General features: G+C 44.1%; 1 protein-coding gene across 1 annotated transcript in view; it reads left to right on the forward strand.

Annotated features, from left to right (window-relative positions):
• fbn2b (fibrillin 2b) overlaps positions 1-22,849 on the forward strand; it is a 65,696-nt gene that overhangs the window by 38,002 nt on the left and 4,845 nt on the right. Inside the window, 62 exon segments of the mRNA XM_034582694.1 lie at positions 2,522-2,583; positions 2,585-2,632; positions 2,634-2,669; positions 2,671-2,680; positions 3,670-3,716; positions 3,719-3,772; positions 3,774-3,910; positions 4,008-4,153; positions 4,363-4,445; positions 4,447-4,504; positions 5,035-5,064; positions 5,067-5,084; positions 5,087-5,159; positions 5,255-5,366; positions 5,368-5,374; positions 6,156-6,205; positions 6,207-6,269; positions 6,271-6,297; positions 6,299-6,344; positions 6,347-6,433; positions 6,555-6,608; positions 6,712-6,737; positions 6,739-6,816; positions 6,818-6,839; positions 7,758-7,883; positions 8,184-8,303; positions 9,290-9,427; positions 9,786-9,836; positions 9,998-10,123; positions 10,256-10,483; positions 11,310-11,435; positions 11,533-11,661; positions 11,822-11,947; positions 12,249-12,374; positions 12,542-12,664; positions 12,871-12,996; positions 13,236-13,361; positions 13,677-13,799; positions 13,911-14,033; positions 14,135-14,260; positions 14,367-14,489; positions 14,889-15,011; positions 15,209-15,370; positions 15,516-15,584; positions 15,677-15,802; positions 15,907-16,032; positions 16,148-16,297; positions 16,647-16,718; positions 16,808-16,933; positions 17,904-18,029; positions 18,711-18,836; positions 18,967-19,083; positions 19,399-19,527; positions 19,613-19,732; positions 20,090-20,212; positions 20,338-20,490; positions 20,603-20,668; positions 20,774-20,899; positions 21,733-21,852; positions 21,955-22,077; positions 22,165-22,296; positions 22,418-22,543. Of these exon segments, the coding sequence (XP_034438585.1) occupies positions 2,522-2,583; positions 2,585-2,632; positions 2,634-2,669; positions 2,671-2,680; positions 3,670-3,716; positions 3,719-3,772; positions 3,774-3,910; positions 4,008-4,153; positions 4,363-4,445; positions 4,447-4,504; positions 5,035-5,064; positions 5,067-5,084; positions 5,087-5,159; positions 5,255-5,366; positions 5,368-5,374; positions 6,156-6,205; positions 6,207-6,269; positions 6,271-6,297; positions 6,299-6,344; positions 6,347-6,433; positions 6,555-6,608; positions 6,712-6,737; positions 6,739-6,816; positions 6,818-6,839; positions 7,758-7,883; positions 8,184-8,303; positions 9,290-9,427; positions 9,786-9,836; positions 9,998-10,123; positions 10,256-10,483; positions 11,310-11,435; positions 11,533-11,661; positions 11,822-11,947; positions 12,249-12,374; positions 12,542-12,664; positions 12,871-12,996; positions 13,236-13,361; positions 13,677-13,799; positions 13,911-14,033; positions 14,135-14,260; positions 14,367-14,489; positions 14,889-15,011; positions 15,209-15,370; positions 15,516-15,584; positions 15,677-15,802; positions 15,907-16,032; positions 16,148-16,297; positions 16,647-16,718; positions 16,808-16,933; positions 17,904-18,029; positions 18,711-18,836; positions 18,967-19,083; positions 19,399-19,527; positions 19,613-19,732; positions 20,090-20,212; positions 20,338-20,490; positions 20,603-20,668; positions 20,774-20,899; positions 21,733-21,852; positions 21,955-22,077; positions 22,165-22,296; positions 22,418-22,543 (6,081 nt within the window).

Consider the following 22,849-nt stretch of genomic DNA (forward strand, 5'->3'; position numbering starts at 1 on the left):
ATCTGTCTGACTTCATGCGTTGTCCATATTTTTCCTTTTTCTCCCACTCCACTGCCATCCCCTTTCTTCTTTTTCCCCCCTGAAGTAATATATCACTCTTTCTTTGTTTCTCTCTTGTTTTTCTTCTGTAGTAAAGCATGGATCACACCAGAGCTCATTCCTACAGCGAACAGTTCAGTGATTTACATTAGAGAGTCTCCCTGTTTTCTCTGGAGTTCTCTATCTGAGTTTGGATGATTTCCCTTGTTCCGTCTCCTCTGGCTATTGTTTTCCTTTATTTTTTTCCAAACTTTTTATCTTAAAAAATGAAGCATTCTCGCTCTCTCATCCTCCTTATCTATCTCACTGTTTCCTCTTGGCCCTTTTTTCCTCCTCCCAGCTCTGACATCTGGATTCTGCACCTCGCTTCCTTTGGTTTGCTCCTCTGCAGCCTGCTGAAGGGAAAGAGAGAGAAAGAGAGAGAGCAAATAAAACAGGTGCCAGACACAACCCCCATATACTCCTTCCTCCGCCTATGTCCGTCTTCCAAAATGGACGAGATTGGAAGGAGACAGCGGCAGAGATAAGAAAATCCAAACAAAACCAGACTAGATTGGACCTGGCCCAAGAAAACGTTTTGATTATTCCCGACCAGGGATTCAAACTCACATCTAAGCACATAACTGGGTTTGGAAAATGAGACATGATGAACTCTGCTTGTTTCCTGATCACTTTGATGAAAATTTCCCAAAGTCTTTGTGTGTTTGTGGTCAGAACATGAAGTCATCTTTGCTTGCCCCACAGGTTTAAGATGTGGGATGTTTTTTTCTGGTTCAGGAGTTGACTATGCGCCTCTAGGTGTTGCGCCCTGTGTTTTGGGGGATGTGCTGTACAATGGTGCAGCGATCCCGTGGGAGCTGGTTTGTTGTTGTGTGAGTGTGTGTGTGTGTGTGGGGGGGGGGGGGGGGGGGGGGGGGGGGGGGGGGGTGGGGGGCGGGGTGGGGCTGACAGTAATCAGAGCCTAATGCCCTGTCACACGGTGGAGGCTCGGAAAAAATACAGAGGAGCCGTCCAGTCAGTCAGTCTGTGAAAACACCTCGCCAAATGAAAGCATATGCTTCTTGTGTAGCGGAGGAGCACTAGCGAGCAAACCGAGGTCTGGATCCAATTTAAGTCATCATCGTCCTCATCAGCAAAGCCCCTCCCACCCCCTCTGCCCCGTTCTCCTCCTCCACCACCACCACCGTGACTCCAGCTCGCTCATTCCTGTGGGATGTTTTTGGGTTGAGTCTCTTTGTATTTGTGTGTATTTATGCGAGTATGTATTTGTATAAGCGTGTGTGTGTGTGTGTGTGTGTGTACAGGTAGATGTGTGTCTGTACTGTACCCTGTGCTCCCAGACACAGCACAGCGGCCTCATGTTCTTGTTCTAATTGGCAGGAATTGCTCCACATGGAACTAATTAATTCCAGAACTGTCGGCTCATTTCGTGACTTAATCGACTTCTTTTACTCCTCCTCCCACCCCCCCGTCCCCCGCCCCTCACGTGCCTTCACTCTGCTTTTTCCTCCAATTGTTTTTCTGTCGGAGCAATTTTCACATATGCTTGGTCCACTTCTTTGAAATAAACACACGTCGTGTTCTCTATCTCTTTCCACCTCTCTCTCAGTCCTTCCTTTTCTTCCTCTTTCTGGTAGGGTTTTCCGAAATACCCAGAACCCACCCCCCGCCTCTCCTGTCTCCTCATCTCCCGTTCCATTTACTCCTTACACACGCTCTCTGAACCCAGGCCCCTCTACTTCCCCACTGACCCTGACCGGCACACTGTAACAAATAAGTCCCCTTAGGAGGCCCTTCAGATGCCTGCAGTTAGTCTGAGACCCAGGCAACCTCTCCCACTGCCGGCCCATAAAGAAGCTTCTCCCTGGGCACCACGGAGAGGGCAGAACAACAGCCATGCTGATCTGAGAGGTGGCTTTTTATTACCTGTCACCTTTTCTCACGTGTAATAAAGTGTTGGACCTGAAAATAATACTGATGGTGTAACCTGAAGGGCTAAATTTAAAGATGAATCTAAACATCATGTTGAGAAGCTGTAATCGGAATAGTAATAATAGTGTTAAATGATTGTTATATTAAATTATTAATACTAATTTTGTAATAATGTTTTATTCTGTCAATACTTCAAGGTCGGGGTCATGAGCCCATCATGCAAAACAGGGTATTACAGACGTCCCTCTCCATGGAACACTTTCCAGCTCAAACACTAGGGGATCTAGTGATTCTATAATGTTTGAATGGTTTATTCTCCCATAATATGTTGCTCATACTTGCTTACACATTTAGTGATTTGTGTTACACTGTTTTCACCCTAATGTAACGCTAATGTAGTCGTTTTTCTAAATTTGATCTTTGTCATGCAGCCAGGGGAAACAAGGAACTCACACGGACTCAAACATAACCTACATAAAACATATCAAAATACAGTTTGTTGCATTGCCCAGTCTTCTCATTATGTCCATGGGTCTCCTCCTCTTTCAGGACCAGCGCGTGGGGACCGATGTTTCTCTGGCTCTGGCTAACGGCCGTTGCGCTGCTGAGGTGATCTGGTCAGTTCACCAAGATGCAGTGCTGCTGTGAAACAGGACGCTGTTTGGGCATTGGGACAGATCCCTGAGATGTGCCCCGTTCAGAGGTTCTGGTGAGAACATGAAAACAATACACTCTGAGTCAGATACATGGAAATCCATTTTTCAGTTGTTGACAACATCACACAGGCTTATACCACATCTGTGTTGTTGAAAGCAAAGTGATGTGAGCGAGCGATCCATCACTCTCTTTCCTGTGGGACAAACACTGGCACTCTCCCAACAATGGATTGTCTATAATTTGGCACGAACAGAGGCAGTAAATAAAGCCATGACTGTGTAAATGGTTCACAAGCCAAATTAATTCAACACTGTAATGTTTAACCAGACAAGACTGACTTTGTTTGAGAAAGGCTGCTTTGAGTTTGTGTGTGTGTGTGTGTGTGTGTGTGTGTGTGTGTGTGTGTGTGTGTGTGTGTGTGTGTGTGTGTGTGTGTGTGTGTGTGTGTGCGCGACAGGAGGGGCCAAAGCATTTACTCAAACTGATGAGCATGATGTCATGAAGACAAACAAAGAGAGAAAGATGGAAAAGATTTTGTGCGACGATAATGACCCATCATCTTTTTCAGTCAAGCTGGAATTCAGAAAAGTCTTCCCCTGCGTGAGACAATGTGATCCATAACTGATCTGTAACAGAATGTTCTCTTTCTCTTACTGGCACCACAGTGTTTGATTTAGTGACAAACGAAGAGCAAAACATACAAACAAACATACTAAACATAGATACACGCACAAGTTCATGGATAGTGTACAGAGTTACTGTATGTTCATGCTAAGGTGGAGCAGAACAGATCATCAAGTACAGTGTGCATACATTTGTTTGTATTGGTCGGTCAGGCTTCGCTCTCAGTTAAAACACATGTGAATCTAGTAAAACTCTTACAGGAGATGATCAGCTCTGTAACAACTAAACTAAAGAACATCAACATTTACTCTAAAGTGCAGCAGCCCTTCTGGAGTTTATCTAGTAAACGTACACCATAGGCTGCAACAAAATCTTTTAACAGTCCACTCACTCTGTTATCTCTGTTCCCTCTTGTAGACGAGTACAGGCGTCTGTGTATTGTGGGCTTGCCCCAGGGACACGCGTTTTGCCTCATGGTTACCCCAATGGACACTTCACCCACAACGGCAATGGTGGTTTTCTACCATAGCAACAAGTTCCCCATTGTACCTAACGGTAATGGCAACGGAGGCTATTGTGGGCAACGGAGTGAGGACGTCCGAACCATCAACACATAGGTGAGTCTTTCTTGTGGATCTGAAAGTGTCTGGAAGGGTTCGTTATAGAATTGAAAACTTGAATCAATTAACGTACTATGTAGTGTTGTTATATGTAGGCTGTGTTTTGGTAATCCTCCTTTATTGTTGTTTTCTCAGGCACTGGTCTCTCGTGAACGAGTCCATTGACGTGTGCAAACATTTTACCAACCTCTGTCTTAATGGACGTTGCAATCTCACACCCAATAGCTACCGCTGTGATTGCAACATGGGCTACAAAACAGGATGTCCGCGGGGAGTGTATCGTTTAAAACACACTTCATACACACTGAATGAGAGTACATGTAATGTTCAGTTGTCACTAACCTCTCAGACAGCTTATACTGTGCACTGCACTGCCATCTTCTGCTGATGTAGGGAAACTTAATACAAGTGGAGGAGAAATCTACCTAAATGTGAATTGTGTTCTTTGTTTTTTTTAAATTTTTGAATTACTTTATTTTTCTCTCTCCAGATGTGGATGAGTGTGTGAGTAATCCATTTGTATCAATGGAGATCTGTGCCCAACAACAACCGCGGTATTTCGGTATGAACCACTAGACTACGTGGCCACGACGGCTTACCAAGGAACATACCAACCAAACAAGCCTGTATCGGTGAGGTCACAACTTTCATCACCTGTTTAACCTGATAATTAAGATGCTTATTTAATACTAATCGTAGTACACACATTAACTGAGGTCGGTTGAATAACACATTTAACTAAATCTTTGGTGCACAGTAGCGAATGATCTATTTATCAGCTGGAAGTGGTCCAAAATGTTATGACTGTTATGAGCCCTTAACAGACATATCAGTCCATATATTTATTGATATGCACTGATATGAAAAGTTGTACTTTAAAGCATGAACAGTGCTAAAGAGATGTGCATTTGAGTCAATATTTGACATTAAACTTGGAGTTCTAAATACAGTATTTGTTCTATTTGTGTTCTCTATTTTTTATAGAGTTATTCATAATAAAGTTGATAGGAATTAAATGCGTTTACTCTATTATTACTATTATTATATTACTCCCTATATTGGTAAAGGCATCGCCCCCAGAATCGGTCAGGCTCTAGTGCACAATATACTATGATTTGTGTTTAAAAGGACAGTTAATTAAACCTTTCTCTCCTCTTCTTAGATATCGATGAGTGCATAATGAATGGAGTGATGGTCGCAACGGCCGCTGTGTCACACCGAGGGAAGTTTCCAGTGTATCTGTAATGCTGGATTTGAGCTGACTCCAGATGGAAAGAACTTGCATTGGTAATAAACCAGCTCAAAAAACTGTTTTAACCTCATATGATAATAATGATAATGAACTTGATCTAATTCCTGTTGTCCTTGTCCCTCCAGATCAGCGATGAATGTGCCACCACCAACATGTGTCTCAACGGCATGTGCATCAACGAGGACGGCAGCTTCAAGTGTATCTGCAAGCCCGCTTTGCGCTCGACGCCTCACGGGCGCTACTTGTACCGGTGAGTGTGATTTATGAGTACAACACAGACATAACAACTTGGGCCGGACTCAAACAGGCTACTTCAAAACAGTGTTGACAGATTTGGTGTTCTTTGAAATCCCGCAGACCCCGGTTTGAACCCATTGGAGCTCAGTTTTGTTTCAGGAGTCAAGAGTTTTAGAAACATGCCGAGGTGCTATTAGGTGGAGTCCAGAAAAAAAAAAGACAGATAGATTAGATGGATAAAAGTGGATAAATGTATGAGTTTCTGTTGAGAGATGTTGGCTGGAAGCTTCCAGAGTAGCTGTCATTCCATCGCGGTCACACCATAACACAGCGCAAGGTGCACACCCCAAATATAGCACACGTCAGTCTAGATAATGCTAACTCCCATGAATTGATTTTCTCATTACACAGTCTGCTATTCAAATCTTTTGATCCCCGAGTGTTACACAGGAGACAATTCACAGATGGTCTTATTTTAAGGGAGACATTTTATTTATGACTTTATATTCTGTGAGCCTTTTCCCCTTTTATTTTGTAATGTAGCCAATAGGAAATACAAACCAATGAAGACAAAGATTTACAAAATCCAATATGGCTGTGTTTACAGTCACTATCCTGTATCTATTACATGACACCTGGAATAATAAAAACCTCCTCATCTTGTTTGCAAACGAAGGAATTCTACTTTAACCTACTAATATATATAAACTATATATATATTAATAAATGTAAACTCATGTTCCTCAGCTCATGAAGTCAAACGTTATATTAACAATTTGCCCTCTCCTCACCAGATATCGATGAGTGTCAGACATCCGGCATTTGTATGAACGGCCGCTGCATCAAACTCTGAGGGCTCCTTCCGCTGCGAGTGCCCACCAGGCCTGGCTATAGATGTAGACGGCCGATGTGTGCGTGGACACACACATGAGGACACACCTGCTACGGCGCCAATAAAGATGGCACGTGCTCGCGTCCGTTCCCTGTGCAGTGACCAAGTCTGAGTGCTGCTGTGCCCAACGCCGAACACGGCTTTGAGAGCCGTGCCAGCCCTGCCCCTCCAGAAACTCAGGTAACATTGTATATTTAGACTTATTATAGACTCTATACTTACAATTTTCATGTAATTAAAGTAAAATAAACAGAAAGTAGTTTATCAAGCTAATTAAACCTGTTTTCTTCTCATCTCTCAGCTGAGTTCCAGGCTGTGTGCAGCAGTGGCATCGGCATCACAGCTGATGGCAGAGGTGAGTATTTTGCTTGCGAGTGTGAACTTCCCCACAGTGTTGTTAAGAGGCACTCCTGTCAGTATTTGTCTGCACCTGCTGGATAATACCTCTCTTCTCCCAGACATCAATGAGTGCGCCCTTGACCCGGGACATTTGTCAGAACGGCATTTGTGAGAACCTGAGGGGAAGTTACCGCTGCATCTGCAACATCGGCTACGAGTCCGACAACCAGTGGCAAGAACTGCGTCGGTGAGTAGATAGTGTTTATGGTGTTTAAAGGGGGAATTTCCGTATTTCTCAACCTGGTTCCCTGTGTTTGTAAATGTGGGTGTGTAAACAAACACATAGTACACAATCAGACCAGTAGATCATCTCCAGCGGCAGCCGCGACACGGTGGCAATGGCTACATTGTAATCTTATGGGGCAACTGCGGCAGTCCATGCCAATTTGTTATTCTGGGTCTTTGTTGGAAGACTGGCGACAAATCTTAACGAGGAAGTCTCACTCACTCACTCAGCAGCAGCTTGTTCCTGTCTCTCACCCCTCGTTCACTCTTTAATTTCGTAGGAGCTCTTCGCCCCCTGTACTTCGGCTCAAACAAGTAGGGGCTCGCCAGTGAAATGCTTTATCGACATAATCCACATCAGAAAAAGATATTCCTTAATAGAACTCCTTGACCCTCTGGGCACGGTCACACATACCAAGTGTAGCAGCGGTGAACCTACGCTTCAATCGTGCGAGCGAGGAGGCGCATAAAACGTTTCCTGTGGCGAAGCAAATATACGTGTGGCTTCACGTGGAGTTCAACTTCGTGAAGTTTGACCAGCAATATTCGCAGCAACTATGCATTGGCGCGTGTGACCATTGTCCTCACTCTAAACACCTGAGACCCCCTTTGAGAAAAATACTGGAATTACCTTTAATGGCAACCTGGTTAAAACAAAACACAGTGTACCCCTCGTGCAATGTTACCCATAATATATGTCGTAAAGTGAATTTCTGTACATTTAAATCTAAGTATATTATATTATATTATATTATATTATATTATATTATATTATATTATATTAACTTTATTAACAATATCATATGTGATTTTCAGATTTATCCCTCTAATTAGAAACTACATGAATGAACATGACTCTGATCATCTTTTCTTTTTACAGACATCAACGAGTGTCTGGTGAACCGTCTGCTCTGTGACAACGGGCTCTGCAGAAACACTCCTGGCTCCTACACCTGCTCCTGTCCTAAAGGATTCGTCTTCAAACCTGACTCAGAGACGTGCGAAGGTGAGCGTGCACACACAAACACAAACACACACACACATTTACTCCCGGAAAAACACACTCACACATGTTTGCTCTGTTTCCCATCCACATGTTGTGCCTCCCTTCTTTTTTTTTCTACCAACAGTCAAGGTCATTACAAGGTGACATTAATACCAGATGTGTTGCATTTAGTTTCAAGCAAACATGTGGCTTGTGGAAAGAAGAAACAGGTTACACATTGTTTTTCTGATCGCTAAATAGTGATCCGTTTGAATTCGCCTGTGAGCCCTGACCTCAGGTGTTTGTTGTCACATGTTTCAGATATCAACGAATGCGAGTCCAGCCCGTGCATCAACGGAGCGTGTCGCAACGTGGCCGGATCCTTCAACTGCGAATGCACCCATGGCAGCAAGCTGGACTCCACCAACACCATCTGCGTGGGTAAGACGTCCCAAGTGCTTCACACAAATCACAGCGGCACCACATGGTCCGGGAATCAGATTGTGTGAGACAATGATTGCACACAGAGTGTCACTGGAAAATAATTGTTGCAAGAGCCTCTTTGCCTAATCACTGTAATCGCGGCTTACGCTCCACTTTTGTAAACAAACAGCGAGTTGGGTCACATTTCCAGGGTCCGTCCAGAGATATTATCATCCTCAGATGTTGGGCAACATGGTACACACGCATGATTTATTAGATAAATACTTGCATGCACGGCCTTGGGTCCCATGGAGATTGTTTTACTTCATCGAGATCCACCGCAGATTCAGGATGACGTGTGGTATGTAAGACTCGGCTGAGGTTAAATATTCCACTTGTTTGGAGGCTTGTTATTTTTTTTGGGGGGGGGGAATTATTCTGAGAAAACCCACACGCTAATAACGACTGCAGATGTTTTTGTAATTGAAAGAGAAAGTGAGTCATTAAGAAATAATCACACTCATATTATTGCGTGAGCTGGGTCTGCCTTCGAATGTCTCTGGTTTGGTGCATTTGTGTTTTATGGTTTTAGAGTCCATCACTCAGCTGGGGAGGAAAAGGAAAGTGAATTGTGGTTTTGTGTGTGGGTGGCCTTGTGGTTTTGGAGGAAAGGTGCCACTTTTATAACGTTACACTATTTCAGTTCATTAGGAATCCTGCAGCATAGGATTCAATGTAATGACGTGTGGGGTTTACTCTGCCCAGCCTGCAGAGTTGAACTTCTAGTGGTGCTCCAAAGCAATATCATGAGGATTTCAATTTTTTTCGTGCCTTGTACTCCACTGGGCACATGCAAAAGGAAAATTATTCAAAACATCGATGAAGAAAATTGCACTCAATGCATCAATAGAGACTCACATAATATGTCATAGTGGGCAACAGGGAAAGGAAACTCCGCAGCGCTTGAAATTAAAGCCTTCTCTGCTGTTTCTTTGGCTCCACAGACAGCATGAAGAGCACCTGCTGGCTGACGATACAGGACAACCGCTGTGAAGTCAACATCAACGGAGCCACGCTGAAGTCCGAGTGCTGCTCCACACTGGGAGCCGCCTGGGGCAGCCCCTGTGAACCCTGCGAGATCGGTCAGTTCAGATACAGAGGCATTCATAAAATATGGGTCCTTTAGTCTAAATGTTTTCAGGAGAAAATCTGTTTAATAGAAGGGGAAGGTATTTAATCATTGCTGCTTTTAAATCATGACCTATTTTGCAATTACTGACTTTAAGCACAATAAAACAATGATCCATGAGATCCGGAATGAAGATGCAAATTGAACATTGTGTTCACATTCTTTTTTGTCATTGCACCATCCTGTGAGCAAGACTAGACAACTATCAAATATGAACTAAAGGCTAATATTGTTGTTATTTAGGTGCAATAAATACTCTACATGCATTTCTGATACAAAAATGTTAACATCCCTTTTCTCATGTTCCCCAGACACTGCTTGTTCTCGAGGATTTGCTCGTATGAAGGGCGTTGTATGTGAAGGTAAGAATATCTGATAATTTAATGAACTCTGCTTCTATCCAGCATCATTTAATCCTTTTGTCCTTCTAATGTTCCGTAATGTTGTCCCTGCAGAAGACAAACCAGTGAATGTGTGTTTCACCCTGTAGTGATGCTTCTTCTAATTGTCCCTCTCCCTGTAGACATTAATGAGTGTGAGGTTTTCCCTGGAGTTTGTACAAACGGCCGCTGTATGAACACCCAGGGCTCGTTCCGCTGCGAGTGCGCCGAGGGTCTCACCTTAGACAGTACGGGACGAACCTGTGTGGGTAAGTAAACAAAGAAAATATACATCACATCACCGGATGAAACTGTTATTTCCTCTGGCTATGAAATGTACTTCAGTAGAAAGGCCAAACGTAGTCCAAAAACCAGGGTGACTTTGTGTTTGAACTTTCTAGATACGCGCAGCGAGCAGTGCTTCTTGAAGTGGCACGAGGACGAGTGTGGCGAGCCGCTGCCGGGAAGATATCGTTTGGACATGTGCTGCTGCTCGGTCGGCGCTGCCTGGGGCATTGACTGCGAGGAATGTCCCAAACCAGACATGCCTGAGTACAAAGCCATCTGTCCCAGAGGGCCCGGCTTTGCCAACAGAGGAGACATTCTGACCGGCAGGCCTTTCTACAAAGGTACCAGAACTCTGAGCTTAATGAACACGGTCACATCAGTGTAGTTTAACCTTATAGAGCAAGAATCAGTGTGGTCCACATGCAGAGAGGGTTGGAAGCTGCATCAGCGAAAAAGTTCAGGTCTGAATGATGCATTATTCAGTGACTGTGTGCAAAGCGTCGGAAAAACGTCTAAAAGGAATAAAGTCCCTTAGCAACTGAACACTCATGTCAGCATTATTATGACCACATCATGTTATGTGCGGATGAAGCCATTCATGTAATCACATGGAAACTGCATTTAAATCATGAACATTTTTCTAATTCTAGTTAATCTTGGTGGATTTAGACAGTGCTGTCAAAAGGATGTTTATAGATATACTCTCTCAGATCTGACAATCATTACCAATCCCACGCAACCACCCAAGGTTTTGTGGGGACAAGGCTTTTGAGACAGTAGCACCAAAGTTAAAGGTTTGCTGATTCTGTGGAGCCATTAAAAAAACAGTTAATAACCTTTTAACCTTTCTCTCTATGCACTTTACTGGACTCTATAGTTTTCTATTTAGTTTGTTTTCTGTTTTAAAATTTTTAACTGATTTGGCCTTAAAGCACTAAAGTACTTTGTGATTCTTGTCTATGAAAGGTGCTATACAAATAAACTTTATTCACGTATTCTAATATTTCAGTATCTGTCCATGTTTGTGAATTACTTTCTTCTCTCTTCTTTTTCTTTTTGTCCCTACTGACACATGTGAAGCGTCCTTGGGTCTCTTGAAAGGTGCTATATAAATTCAAGTAATTATTATTATTATGTGAGTATTAATTCCCATTGTCTTTCTCCCAGATGTGAATGAGTGTAAGGTGTTCAACGGCCTGTGTACTTACGGAAACTGCAGAAATACCATCGGCAGTTTCAAGTGTCGCTGCAACAACGGCTTCGCTCTGACAGCTGAAGAGAGGAACTGCACAGGTATGAGAGAGAGAGAGAAATAGATCTAATAGTATCACATTTCCAAAAAAGTGAATATTTAGAGAGCTTTCTTTCCTTAACATCTTTTGTGTTTCAGACATCGACGAGTGCCGCATCTCACCCGACCTGTGTGGTCACGGTGCCTGCGTCAACACGCCGGGCAGCTTCGAGTGTGAGTGCTTTGAGGGCTACGAGAGCGGCTTCATGATGATGAAGAACTGCATGGGTGAGCTGGATTCACATTCACACACACAAGTTTCAAATATAAAACACAAATTTAAATTCATGTCGTCAATTTGAAATCACAAGCGAGTTCAAACAGTTTTAAGTTCATATTTTCCTCCTCTTGCTCCTCTTTTCCTTGTCCTCCCTCTCTTCAATGGCAGACATCGACGAGTGTGAGACTAACCCCCTGCTCTGTCGTGGAGGAACCTGCCTGAACACAGAGGGGAGTTACGAGTGTGAATGTCCCACCGGACACTCGCTCACCGCAGACGGCTCTGCCTGTGAAGGTTGGTCATATATCATGTAGCACACACGCACACATATATATATGCATTCACACAGAGGCTGACTGGATGTTGTATATCATTCTCAGCACAATGAAATGTATGTTAACAACTACTCGTAACATCAGTCACATCCTTAAAAGTTGTCTCATACACTAAATTTAGATTCTCTTACTTTGGCTCAAGCAACGGCTCAGGAAACCCATTCGTTAGCAAAAGAGGGAACGTAAAATGTCTCTATTTAGCTCATGTACAATATGTTTTATGTAATGTGTAATTCTTTACACTTTTCTTTTTGCTTCAGATGTGAATGAGTGCCAGCTGAGTGAAAACTTGTGCAAGAACGGACAGTGTGTCAACTTGCCAGGGACGTACCAGTGCACCTGTGACACAGGTTACCAAGCCACACCGGACCGTCAGGGCTGCGTTGGTGAGTGGAGACATTTTCTTTTGTTCGAAAACTATGTAAGTTTGGATCATTAGGAAATCTGCTTACGATGAATCTTGCAGTATATTTAACTATTATGAGTCTGTCACTCACATTTGAAATTGAACTGACGCAAGGATCTAAACTGTCACTGTGACCTGTCTTTGCAGATATTGATGAGTGCACCATTATGAACGGAGGCTGTGAGACCCACTGCACCAACTCAGAGGGCAGCTACGAGTGCAGCTGCAGTGAGGGCTACGCTCTCATGCCTGATCTCAGGACCTGCGCAGGTAAAAAAAAATAAAAAATACAACACATGAACAGTCATGTCATTTCAGTCAGTTCTTTACTCAGAAAAAAGTTTTATAAAATGTTAAAACCAACCAACTAAATCACATTGTGATGGTCTCCGATATGAAATATAAATTATTAATGATATTGTTTTGCCACCTATATATTAAGTCACAGTGAGATGTGTTTCTGCTGTTTCACTCAGACATCGATGAGTGTGAGGAGACACCAGACATCTGCGACGGAGGCCAGTGTACCAACATTCCTGGGGAATACCGCTGTCTCTGTTACGATGGCTTCATGGCTTCCATGGACATGAGGACCTGTATCGGTGAGAGGAGAAAAACATTCTGGCGTCTTAGTCTCTTTCATTTTGTCCATCATTGCATTTCCTTCCCTTTTCTCCTATCTTTGTAATTAATTGAGCCTTCCCGTCTGTGACCTGCTGTTTTCCTGCTTGTCTGGCTCCCTGTGGGACCTCCTCTGTCAGCCTCACTATCTGTCACCCTAACCTCCTAAGGCCACAACACTCACATAGTATCTGTGTCTGTCCATCCTCGTCTGAACCAGATGTGAACGAGTGTGATCTGAACCCAAACATCTGTCTCCACGGCGACTGCGAGAACACAAAGGGATCGTTCATCTGCCACTGTCAGCTGGGATACTTTGTCAAGAAGGGATCCACGGGCTGCACAGGTGAGTGCATGCTCTCTCACACACACACACAGATACACATATACAAATATCAGGGGCTGTCACTGAGAGATCTTGAATGTTGAGACAGTTCATCCATGCATACAGTAGTTCCAGGTCTATATTTTAGAAATGAATTATTTATTTGTACTATACCATATATAGACACCCAGAACAGAAGTAAAACTGCTGTGGTTAGTAAAAAGTTATCCTTTAGTTATTTGTTTAATTCTGATTCAGACTTCTGCAAGAAAATACCCAGAGCAATAATCATTTTACTGTGTGTTTATTGGTCACTTTATCTGCATGTCCTTCCAGATGTTGACGAATGTGAGATCGGGGCTCACAACTGTGACATGCACGCTGCCTGCATCAACGTTCCCGGAAGCTTTAAGTGTCGCTGTCGAGACGGCTGGGTGGGCGACGGCATCAAGTGTGTGGGTGAGTGCACAGAGAATGGTTTGAAATGTTTGGTTTGAAAGATAAAAATAAAGGAGCAACACCTTCTCCTGCAGAATATTTGACTTTGTGTCCGTGTCACTCTGTCTGTAGATCAGGATGAGTGCTCTGCCGAGGACCACAACTGTAACCCCAACGCAGACTGTGTCAACACACCGGGGTCCTACAGGTGCACGTGCAAGGAGGGCTTTAATGGAGACGGCTTCTCGTGCTCGGGTAAGGCTGTCGCAACTTTCTGTTTGCAACTCGTGCGGGTGTGAACAGTGAAGTTCACGTCCAGAGAGTTTTATTTGATGCGTTGATCTGATGTGTTTCAGACATGGATGAGTGTGCGGACAACGTGAACCTGTGTGAGAACGGCCAGTGTCTGAACGCTCCGGGGGGCTACCGCTGCGAGTGTGAGATGGGCTTCATACCTACGGAGGACAGCAAAGCGTGTCAAGGTGCTGCTCGCATTCTGTCACAGTTTATTTTCTGCTTTTTTCATTTAGGTACAGTTGCTAAAATAAATGTTTCCCTCTCTCTCTCTCTCTGTCGCCTCTGCCACAGACATCGACGAGTGTAATTTCCAGAACATCTGTGTGTTTGGAACGTGCCAGAACCTTCCAGGGATGTTCCGCTGTGTGTGCGATGACGGTTACGAGCTGGACCGCAGTGGAGCGAACTGCACTGGTCAGTGGGACACTTCAGTAACTGTATCTCTAAAATCACAAGAACAGCCGAGTTTCTTTGTCAATCATAGTATAATTTCATGCGTCACATTACCGTTGAACATTTTCAGACCAAAGATGTCAAAACTCTGCAAAGGCCAAGGATGGATCTGCTTTAGTCATCTGTTCAATCCCTTCAAAAACGATTTAGCATCAGTTTCTGCATCAGTAATAATCCATGTGCATACTAACACACACGGAAACATATATATCACATACTCATGGGTGTACAGTACATACATTTTTTGGGGGTTTCTACCCGTTCAACATCAGTATGTAAACGAATAGGTTCATACATTCAGAAAGTTGTCCGTTATCGGGGTTGTTTCACTGAACTTGTGTTTGTCACTTTATACCACAGACATCAACGAGTGTGCGGACCCGGTCAACTGCATCAACGGACTGTGTGTGAACACTCCAGGAAGTTACATGTGTAACTGCCCGGCTGACTTTGAGCTCAACCCCACTGGAGTGGGCTGCGTGGGTGAGTCACACCGAGAGCAGACAAACAAACAAACAAACAAACAAACAAACAAACAGAAGCAGCTCTTAATACAGAAAAACCTATTGCCCTCCATGAGTGATACAGTGTGGGATAAGAGATAAATTAATATAACATAAACATATTACAATGTTAATTTCAGTTGAGGACTCACACAACAACATATATGTCTTCCTCAGACACGCGTGTCGGTAACTGCTTCCTGGATATCCTGGCACGCGGCGATGGAGGAATCTCCTGCAGTGCTGAGATTGGAGTTGGAGTGACCCGAGCGTCCTGTTGCTGCTCCCTGGGCGGAGCCTGGGGAAACCCCTGTGAACTGTGCCCCGCCCCCAACTCCAGTATGTGCCACCTCGACCGACACTTACATTTATTGCAAAATGCACATCCACGTGTTAGAGTTTAAATAGTCTGATTTGTTGTTACACTTACATCTTCTGTGAAAAGTCGAGCTGACTTGCTGTAACCGCTCTGTCTTCTCTGTAGCGGAGTATAAGACTCTTTGTCCCGGGGGAGAGGGATTCAGGCCCAACCCCATCACTGTGATCCTGGAAGGTAAACAACCTTTTTACCATCAATATACTGTACAGGCCAATGTAAAATCAATACGTGTGTGACATCTATCGCTCTAACAACTTGTTTTCCAGACATTGATGAGTGCCAGGAGCTGCCTGGGCTCTGCCAGGGTGGAAACTGTGTCAACACGTTTGGCAGTTTCCAGTGTGAGTGTCCGGCAGGCTACTATCTCAATGAGGAGACTCGCATCTGTGAGGGTGAGGACCGAAATTACACCGGATGATTTATTCTGTGCAAGTCGAACTGTATCAACTCACCACTTCTATTTTCTAACGATTTGTCATCATATCCCGATGTGCAGATATCGACGAGTGCACCGCTCACATCGGGATCTGTGGACCTGGTACCTGCTACAACACGTTGGGCAACTACACGTGTGTGTGTCCACCTGAGTACATGCAAGTCAATGGAGGAAACAACTGCATGGGTGAGTGGGAGAGAGAGAAAACACTTATTCTCACTGTCTCGTCTAAAAGTGCACAGGAAAAAGTTCTTTAAATATCTCTAAGTCAATAAGTTCATTGGTCATTTTTGTCATACAGACATGAGGAAGAGCGTGTGTTACCGCAACTATAACGACACGTGTGAGAACGAGCTGTCGTTTAACATGACCAAGAAGATGTGCTGCTGTTCCTACAACGTGGGAAAGGCCTGGAACAAGCCGTGCGAGTCCTGTCCTACTCCTGCTACCAGTGAGTGTCAATGAAAAACACCAAGCAACCACAACTTCAGACCAACACACACTCACACAAGTGTTTATACATTATTGCACAGCTTATTTCAGACATGCACTGATCCCCGGAGGATTCACTGTGGTGTGTTGTTGACCTTCCTAATTTGCGAGAGATGCCAAACAACAATCGCATTAAAAAAAAAAAGAATGAAAAAGAGGTGCCATACATGTAGATGATTCTGGCAAAGTTGTCAAACTGGAAAGACAACGGGATCCAACAAGATTTGTTGATGTGCTGTAAACAAAAACAGGCTTAAGACTCCTCTTTTACTCCATTCACTGAGTCTCTTGTGTCCCGACTCTTTCAGCTGAGTACCAGTTACTGTGCGGTAACCAGGCTCCGGGTTTCATCATCGACATCCACACTGGCAAACCGATTGGTAAGTTCCACACTGGTTGTTGAAACGTCAGATCTGCACCTTATTCAGCGAGCATCATTTGAACGTTCTCTGTTGTTGTTTTGTCGCAGACATTGACGAATGCAGGGAGATCCCAGGCATCTGCGCCAGTGGAGTGTGTATAAACCAGATCGGGAGCTTCCGCTGTGAATGTCCTATGGGCTTCAGTTACAACAACATACTGCTCATATGTGAAGGTAAAACTCAGGCGCATGCTTTCTTCTGTCTCACTCTTCCAGTTTGTTCCCTGCATGTCCTGTAACAACTGAAAAATCATCAACTTTGAACTGAACAGTCATTTTTTCCATACACACAGTTAGTATGAGATAATACATGTATGGTGGTGTGTGACAAAGTTCTGCTCTTACTTTTTCCTTTGTGTCATTCACAACACACACACACACACACACACACACACACACACACACACACACACACACACACACACACACACACACACCAATGCTCAGACAAACTTTTAAGCAGTGGCAGATCTGGGTTTTTTCTAAATCTGGGGCCATAAAGGGGCTACAACATACACAGAGCGGCCAATTATATGTCCAACATCCATGCACAATTCCAAGGTGCACATTTAAGTCATTCCTTATTTACCTGTTACCATTTGAACATTGTTCCTGTACTTCACAAGATTTACAGCAGTAGCCAATCCGATTTTAGCTGGGGCCAGTGCCCCCCTGGCCCTGCCCCTGGATATGCCCCTGCTTTTACATCGTCACCCTGTAGCTCCTCTTCTGCATCATTGTGTCACTTATATAGCGTACAGTTTATTATGGGTTGGAAAGAAGTCTTACCTGCCATTAGTACATCGCACCAACACACACACACACACATATAAATACAGATACACTCACTCACTGGCTGAGCGAGAGTCCCTTTTACAAGCTGTCTACTCAGCGAGCAAACGGCTGCTTCTTCCCTCATGAATGATGTCCTTGTTAGGACGAGTGTAGTGGCTCTGAATGGGAGCACCTGCCAGGATCCTTAAATCAGGAGGAACCTGCCAGCGACTGTCTGAACTGTACCGGAGCCAAAATGGCGCCGCTGTGTGTTCTCTCCTGTTGTCCACAAGCTGACTGTCTGCTCTGACCAGACAGCTATAGAGCGTCTGATTGATGACCCCTGTCTCTCTTTCTTCCTCCTGCGTAGATATTGATGAGTGTAACAGTGGGGACAACCTGTGCCAGCGTAACGCCAACTGCGTCAACATTCCAGGAAGTTACCGCTGCGAGTGCTCGCCAGGCTTCAAACAGTCCCCCAGCGGGGCGTGTGTGGGTGAGTCCAGCCTTTCTGACAGGCCTGATGGAGGTTTACCGTCTTTAAATACTAAGGAGGAGGAGGAGGTTGTGTTGGAACGTGTTGCAGGGGCTTTCATTGGTGGGGGGGGGAATATCAGCATTTACAGTTACTCAACAGTGGGAAAGATGCTGAGATAAGTTGATAATAAAGAGTTTTCAATGACGTTTTGTGGAGGGGTGGTACATGACCCAAGGAAGAACCCATTACAGTTAGGTGTGGATCCAGATCAGGGGGAGGCTACTGGAATTTTCTAACATTTTCAACATTTTGGTTGATTTCTCAGAGAATAATTTGTGGATCTTGATCAATGTCGCATGTTTTGGGGACTGATATTTATAATTGTGTGCAATTGGGTGCAGATCCCCCCCCCCAAATGTTTTTAAGTACTTTTAATTGTGGTTTTATACGGGGACTGTTGGGTTTAGCTTAAGGTATGTTCTCTACTGAGTGCCATTCTAGTTTATGAATGCACTGTATGTAAAGTGGGGTTCAAATAATGTGTATATTGATAGTAATAGATTGTCAGATGTTTTTTGACATCTTATTGACTCAACAATGAAATGAAAATGGAATCAACATATTGATTGGGAAATAATCGTTCATTGCAGCTCTTTTAATTATGTTTAATCTATTTCCAATAATCTTTCTGTCTTTCAGACCGTAATGAGTGTCAGGAGATTCCTAATGTGTGCAGCCATGGAGAGTGTATCGACACACAGGGCAGTTATCGCTGTCTCTGCCACAACGGTTTCAAGGCTACAGCTGACCAGACCATGTGCATGGGTGAGAAGGACACTCCACATAGAAACACAACTTTTTACTTTTGCTTTATAATACTGTATAATCTTTTAGCAAATCTAGTAACTATCTGTGAACCATTTAGAATGATCATTTTCTTCTCTTGTTATTTCAGACATTGATGAGTGTGACCGACAGCCGTGCGGCAACGGCACCTGCAAGAACACAGTGGGATCCTACAACTGTCTCTGCTTCCCCGGCTTCGAGCTGACACACAACAACGACTGCATGGGTCTGTATTGTTTACCGTTCTCTGTCTTTAAAGGTCACCAGCATTTGGTGCTTTCTCTTAAAGGTCAACAAGTGCTGTCATGTTATTAAAGATTACGCCTATAACATCCAATAAAAACATGGCGTTCTTTGGAGACAATATGGAGACATAAAATGTATCTGTGTTTTGACTTTTCTTTGGCTTTATGAGGAAAACATTTACAAACACATTTTACAGTGTATATTTTATATCTAGTTGTGTAACGAAGACAATAAGACACAGGAAAAGCATGAATTTCTCAGAGTCCTAATCTCTTCAATGTTCATGTTCATACAGACATAGACGAGTGCAGCGCCCTCCAGGGACAAGTGTGCAGGAATGGACAGTGTATCAATGGACTCGGGTCCTTCCAGTGTCTCTGCCACGAGGGTTACGAGAATACTCAAGATGGGAAGAACTGTGTTGGTAAGCGGTTAAATGAAAAAGTAAAGTTTGTCCGACTAACACACAAACAAGCTTTTTCTCACGTGAACTTTGTTTTTTTTCGCAGACATCAACGAGTGTGTGAGTCTGCCCGGTACCTGTTCTCCAGGAACTTGTCAGAATCTCGATGGGTCCTTCAGATGTATCTGCCCTCCTGGATATGAAGTGCAAAACGACCAGTGTATAGGTAAAAAGATAAAGGCACAAACACCCTCCTAACTCTGACTTAAGCCCAATTTAAACTCTAACTCTCAAACTTAGTCTTAAACCTTATACCTAAAGGTCAGCAAGTGAGGACCGACCTAAACCTTCTCACTTTCTAAAAAAAGAGCTCACTATGAAGGGTAAAGTACACACTCACAGCGATAGCCAAGCTTCAGAACAAACAGCCAGTCCTGATAAACACCTACAATTAAACATCAGGGAGTCAGAGACATTAGTGATCTGACCATCTGCGCCAAACACACACATGCTCAAGAAGAACACATTGAGAACACACATCTCTATTCTCACCTCTCTGCCCTCGTTTCCTCTCCCTCCCCAGATATCAACGAGTGTGAGGAGACCAACATCTGCCAGTTTGGCACCTGCACCAACACCCCCGGCAGCTTCCAGTGCTCGTGCCAGCCGGGCTTCGTGCTCTCTGACAACAAGCGACGCTGCTACGGTGAGAGAAGCTGTTAGTTAACATTAGAGCACAGCAGAGAGCGTTGAAGATGGATCACAGACACAGCCACTGAAGAACAAGAGAGTCCTGGATTTACTTTTAACTCCTAATTTGTATTTTTGCAGACACCAGAGAGAGCTTCTGTTTCACCAAATTCGACGCCGGCAAATGCTCCGTCCCCAAAGCTTTCAACACCACCAAGGCCAAGTGCTGCTGCAGCAACATGCCTGGAGAGGGCTGGGGCCTTCCCTGTGAGCTGTGCCCCCGACAGAGCGATGGTGTGTAACACAGACACACACACATGTTGTCATTAAGATATACACAATCATATTGTAGAATAACTAAGCTGACCTTGTGTGTGTGTTTGTGTGTGTGTGTGTGTGTCTCCAGCAGCTTTCAACACTCTGTGTCCTTTCGGCCACGGAGCTCTGCCTGGACCGAATAATGCTCGTGAAGGTGAGCGGCTGCCACAGTAACAACCCTTGGTTCTAAAAAAAGAAGTGGCGATATTGGTGGTCTTATATATATTTTGAAATATGCATATGTTTTTACTCTCCATAGATATGAACGAGTGTCTGGATAACCCAGGCATCTGCCAGAACGGTATCTGCATCAACACCGATGGTTCCTTCCGCTGCGAATGTCCCTTCGGATACAACCTGGATTACACTGGAGTCAACTGTATCGGTGAGATGTTCTCTGCAACTGAAGAACACAGTCTGCAGACTTATCAGTCAATAGTTTGTCACCAGCAGATCTAACACATCAGTTTTACTAACCCGTGATTCATACAAGAAGAATCACGTTTATGTGTTTATCATGAAACTGCAGCAGTTGAGCAGAAAAATCGATGGCTCAGTGGCTCCTTTTTTAGAAACTATGATCTCTTGGGGATTTATGGCCACAGAATGTATCACTGAAATCAATATTAGCAGCCGGGCCTGATATTATTTTCCCAACACCCGAGTTGCATTACAGCCCGATCTATTTTCATGGCTCCGACAGCTTGTAGCAGGAGGCATTATGTTTTTTTAGATTGTCTGTTCTTGTGAACTCGATATCTCAAGAATCCATTGAGGGAGTTTCTTTAAATTTGGTTCTAACGTTCAGTTGGACTCAAGGATAAACATATTAGATTCTATTTTAGTGGACAAACTGATGGTTTGGGTGGTCAATGGTCCAGGTCACTGTGGAATCTTGGCCTCTTGAACATGATTTCACAAGTTTGCTTTCAGGGAATTTCCTCTCTAATTTTCACCAGTTGTCACTTGGACTCAAACATTAAGTGATCATGTTTCAGGGGTCAAAGGCCTCTGTGACCTCATATCAGTCTGGAAAAAAAATTATGTAGACTGACACTGCACTGTTTGGTGGAGGCATACATCCACAGAGCAGTAACTCTTGTGTTTTGGACTAACATTTAAACTGCTAGTAACTGTCTGTAAAATCAAATGTGCATTATAAATGTTTGCTTGCTTTTAATTGCCTCCTGTTCTAACCTTGCTCTCCATCTTTTCCAGACACTGATGAGTGCTCCATAGGAAACCCATGTGGAAACGGAACCTGCACCAATGTGGTGGGAGGTTTCGAGTGCTCGTGTGAGGAGGGCTTTGAACCTGGATCCATGATGACTTGCGAAGGTCAGACATTTACAAAGCAATACACTCAACACATTGACACAAGGCCGTTCTGCATCATAAACTTGAATGACACCACCCTGTTGCCCTCTCCCTATATTTCAGATATCAATGAGTGCTCCCAGAATCCTCTGCTCTGTGCCTTCCGTTGTGTCAACACCTTTGGGTCCTACGAGTGTATGTGTCCTGCTGGCTACGTGCTGCGAGATGACCTGCGCATGTGCAGAGGTGAGAGGACACGGCCGATTACCTGTTTGCAAAGTGTAACGTAGCTGGAGGTTTCCTCACTGGCCGTCTCTCCCTGTCTCCTCCCAGACCAGGACGAGTGTTCTGAGGGTCTCGACGACTGTGACTCCAAGGGTATGACCTGCAAAAACCTGATCGGAAACTTCATGTGCATCTGCCCTCCTGGCATGCAGCGCAGACCAGACGGAGAGGGGTGTATGGGTGAGAGAAAATGTTCAACCTTATATGAGGTGTTCACCTCAGTCTACACACGATAGCTTCTGCTGTCACTGGATTTTTCTTCACTCTTTGCCCGCTCATCCTTTGCTCTACATACTGGCAGACCTGAACGAGTGCCGTGCCAAGCCTGGCATCTGCAAGAACGGGCGCTGCGTCAACGCGGTGGGAAGTTACCGCTGCGACTGCAACGACGGCTTTGAGCCAAGCTCCACTGGAACTGAGTGTATCGGTAAGATCATTACTGCTGGAGAACATGTTGTCAGACTGCGGGGGTAAAGATTTCCCAACTGAAACTGTGCAAACACATTTCTTTTTAAAGTACACGGCACGAGAAGAATGATCCAAGTGTCTTTCTCAAATGGAGTAAAATAGTAAAATTCCCGTTCATTTTCTGAAAAGAGGTTTTTCATTATCAGCCATAATATTGTTACTTTCCGAGGTAGACTTACCACAAGCTACGAGATTGTGAAATATTGTTATATGCAGAAGCTACAAGTCCGTATGATATCAACTGTGCTTAAGGAAAACTTGTTTT

Source organism: Hippoglossus hippoglossus, chromosome 4 (genome assembly GCF_009819705.1).
Source record: "Hippoglossus hippoglossus isolate fHipHip1 chromosome 4, fHipHip1.pri, whole genome shotgun sequence".
NCBI classification, from domain to species: Eukaryota; Metazoa; Chordata; class Actinopteri; order Pleuronectiformes; family Pleuronectidae; genus Hippoglossus; species Hippoglossus hippoglossus.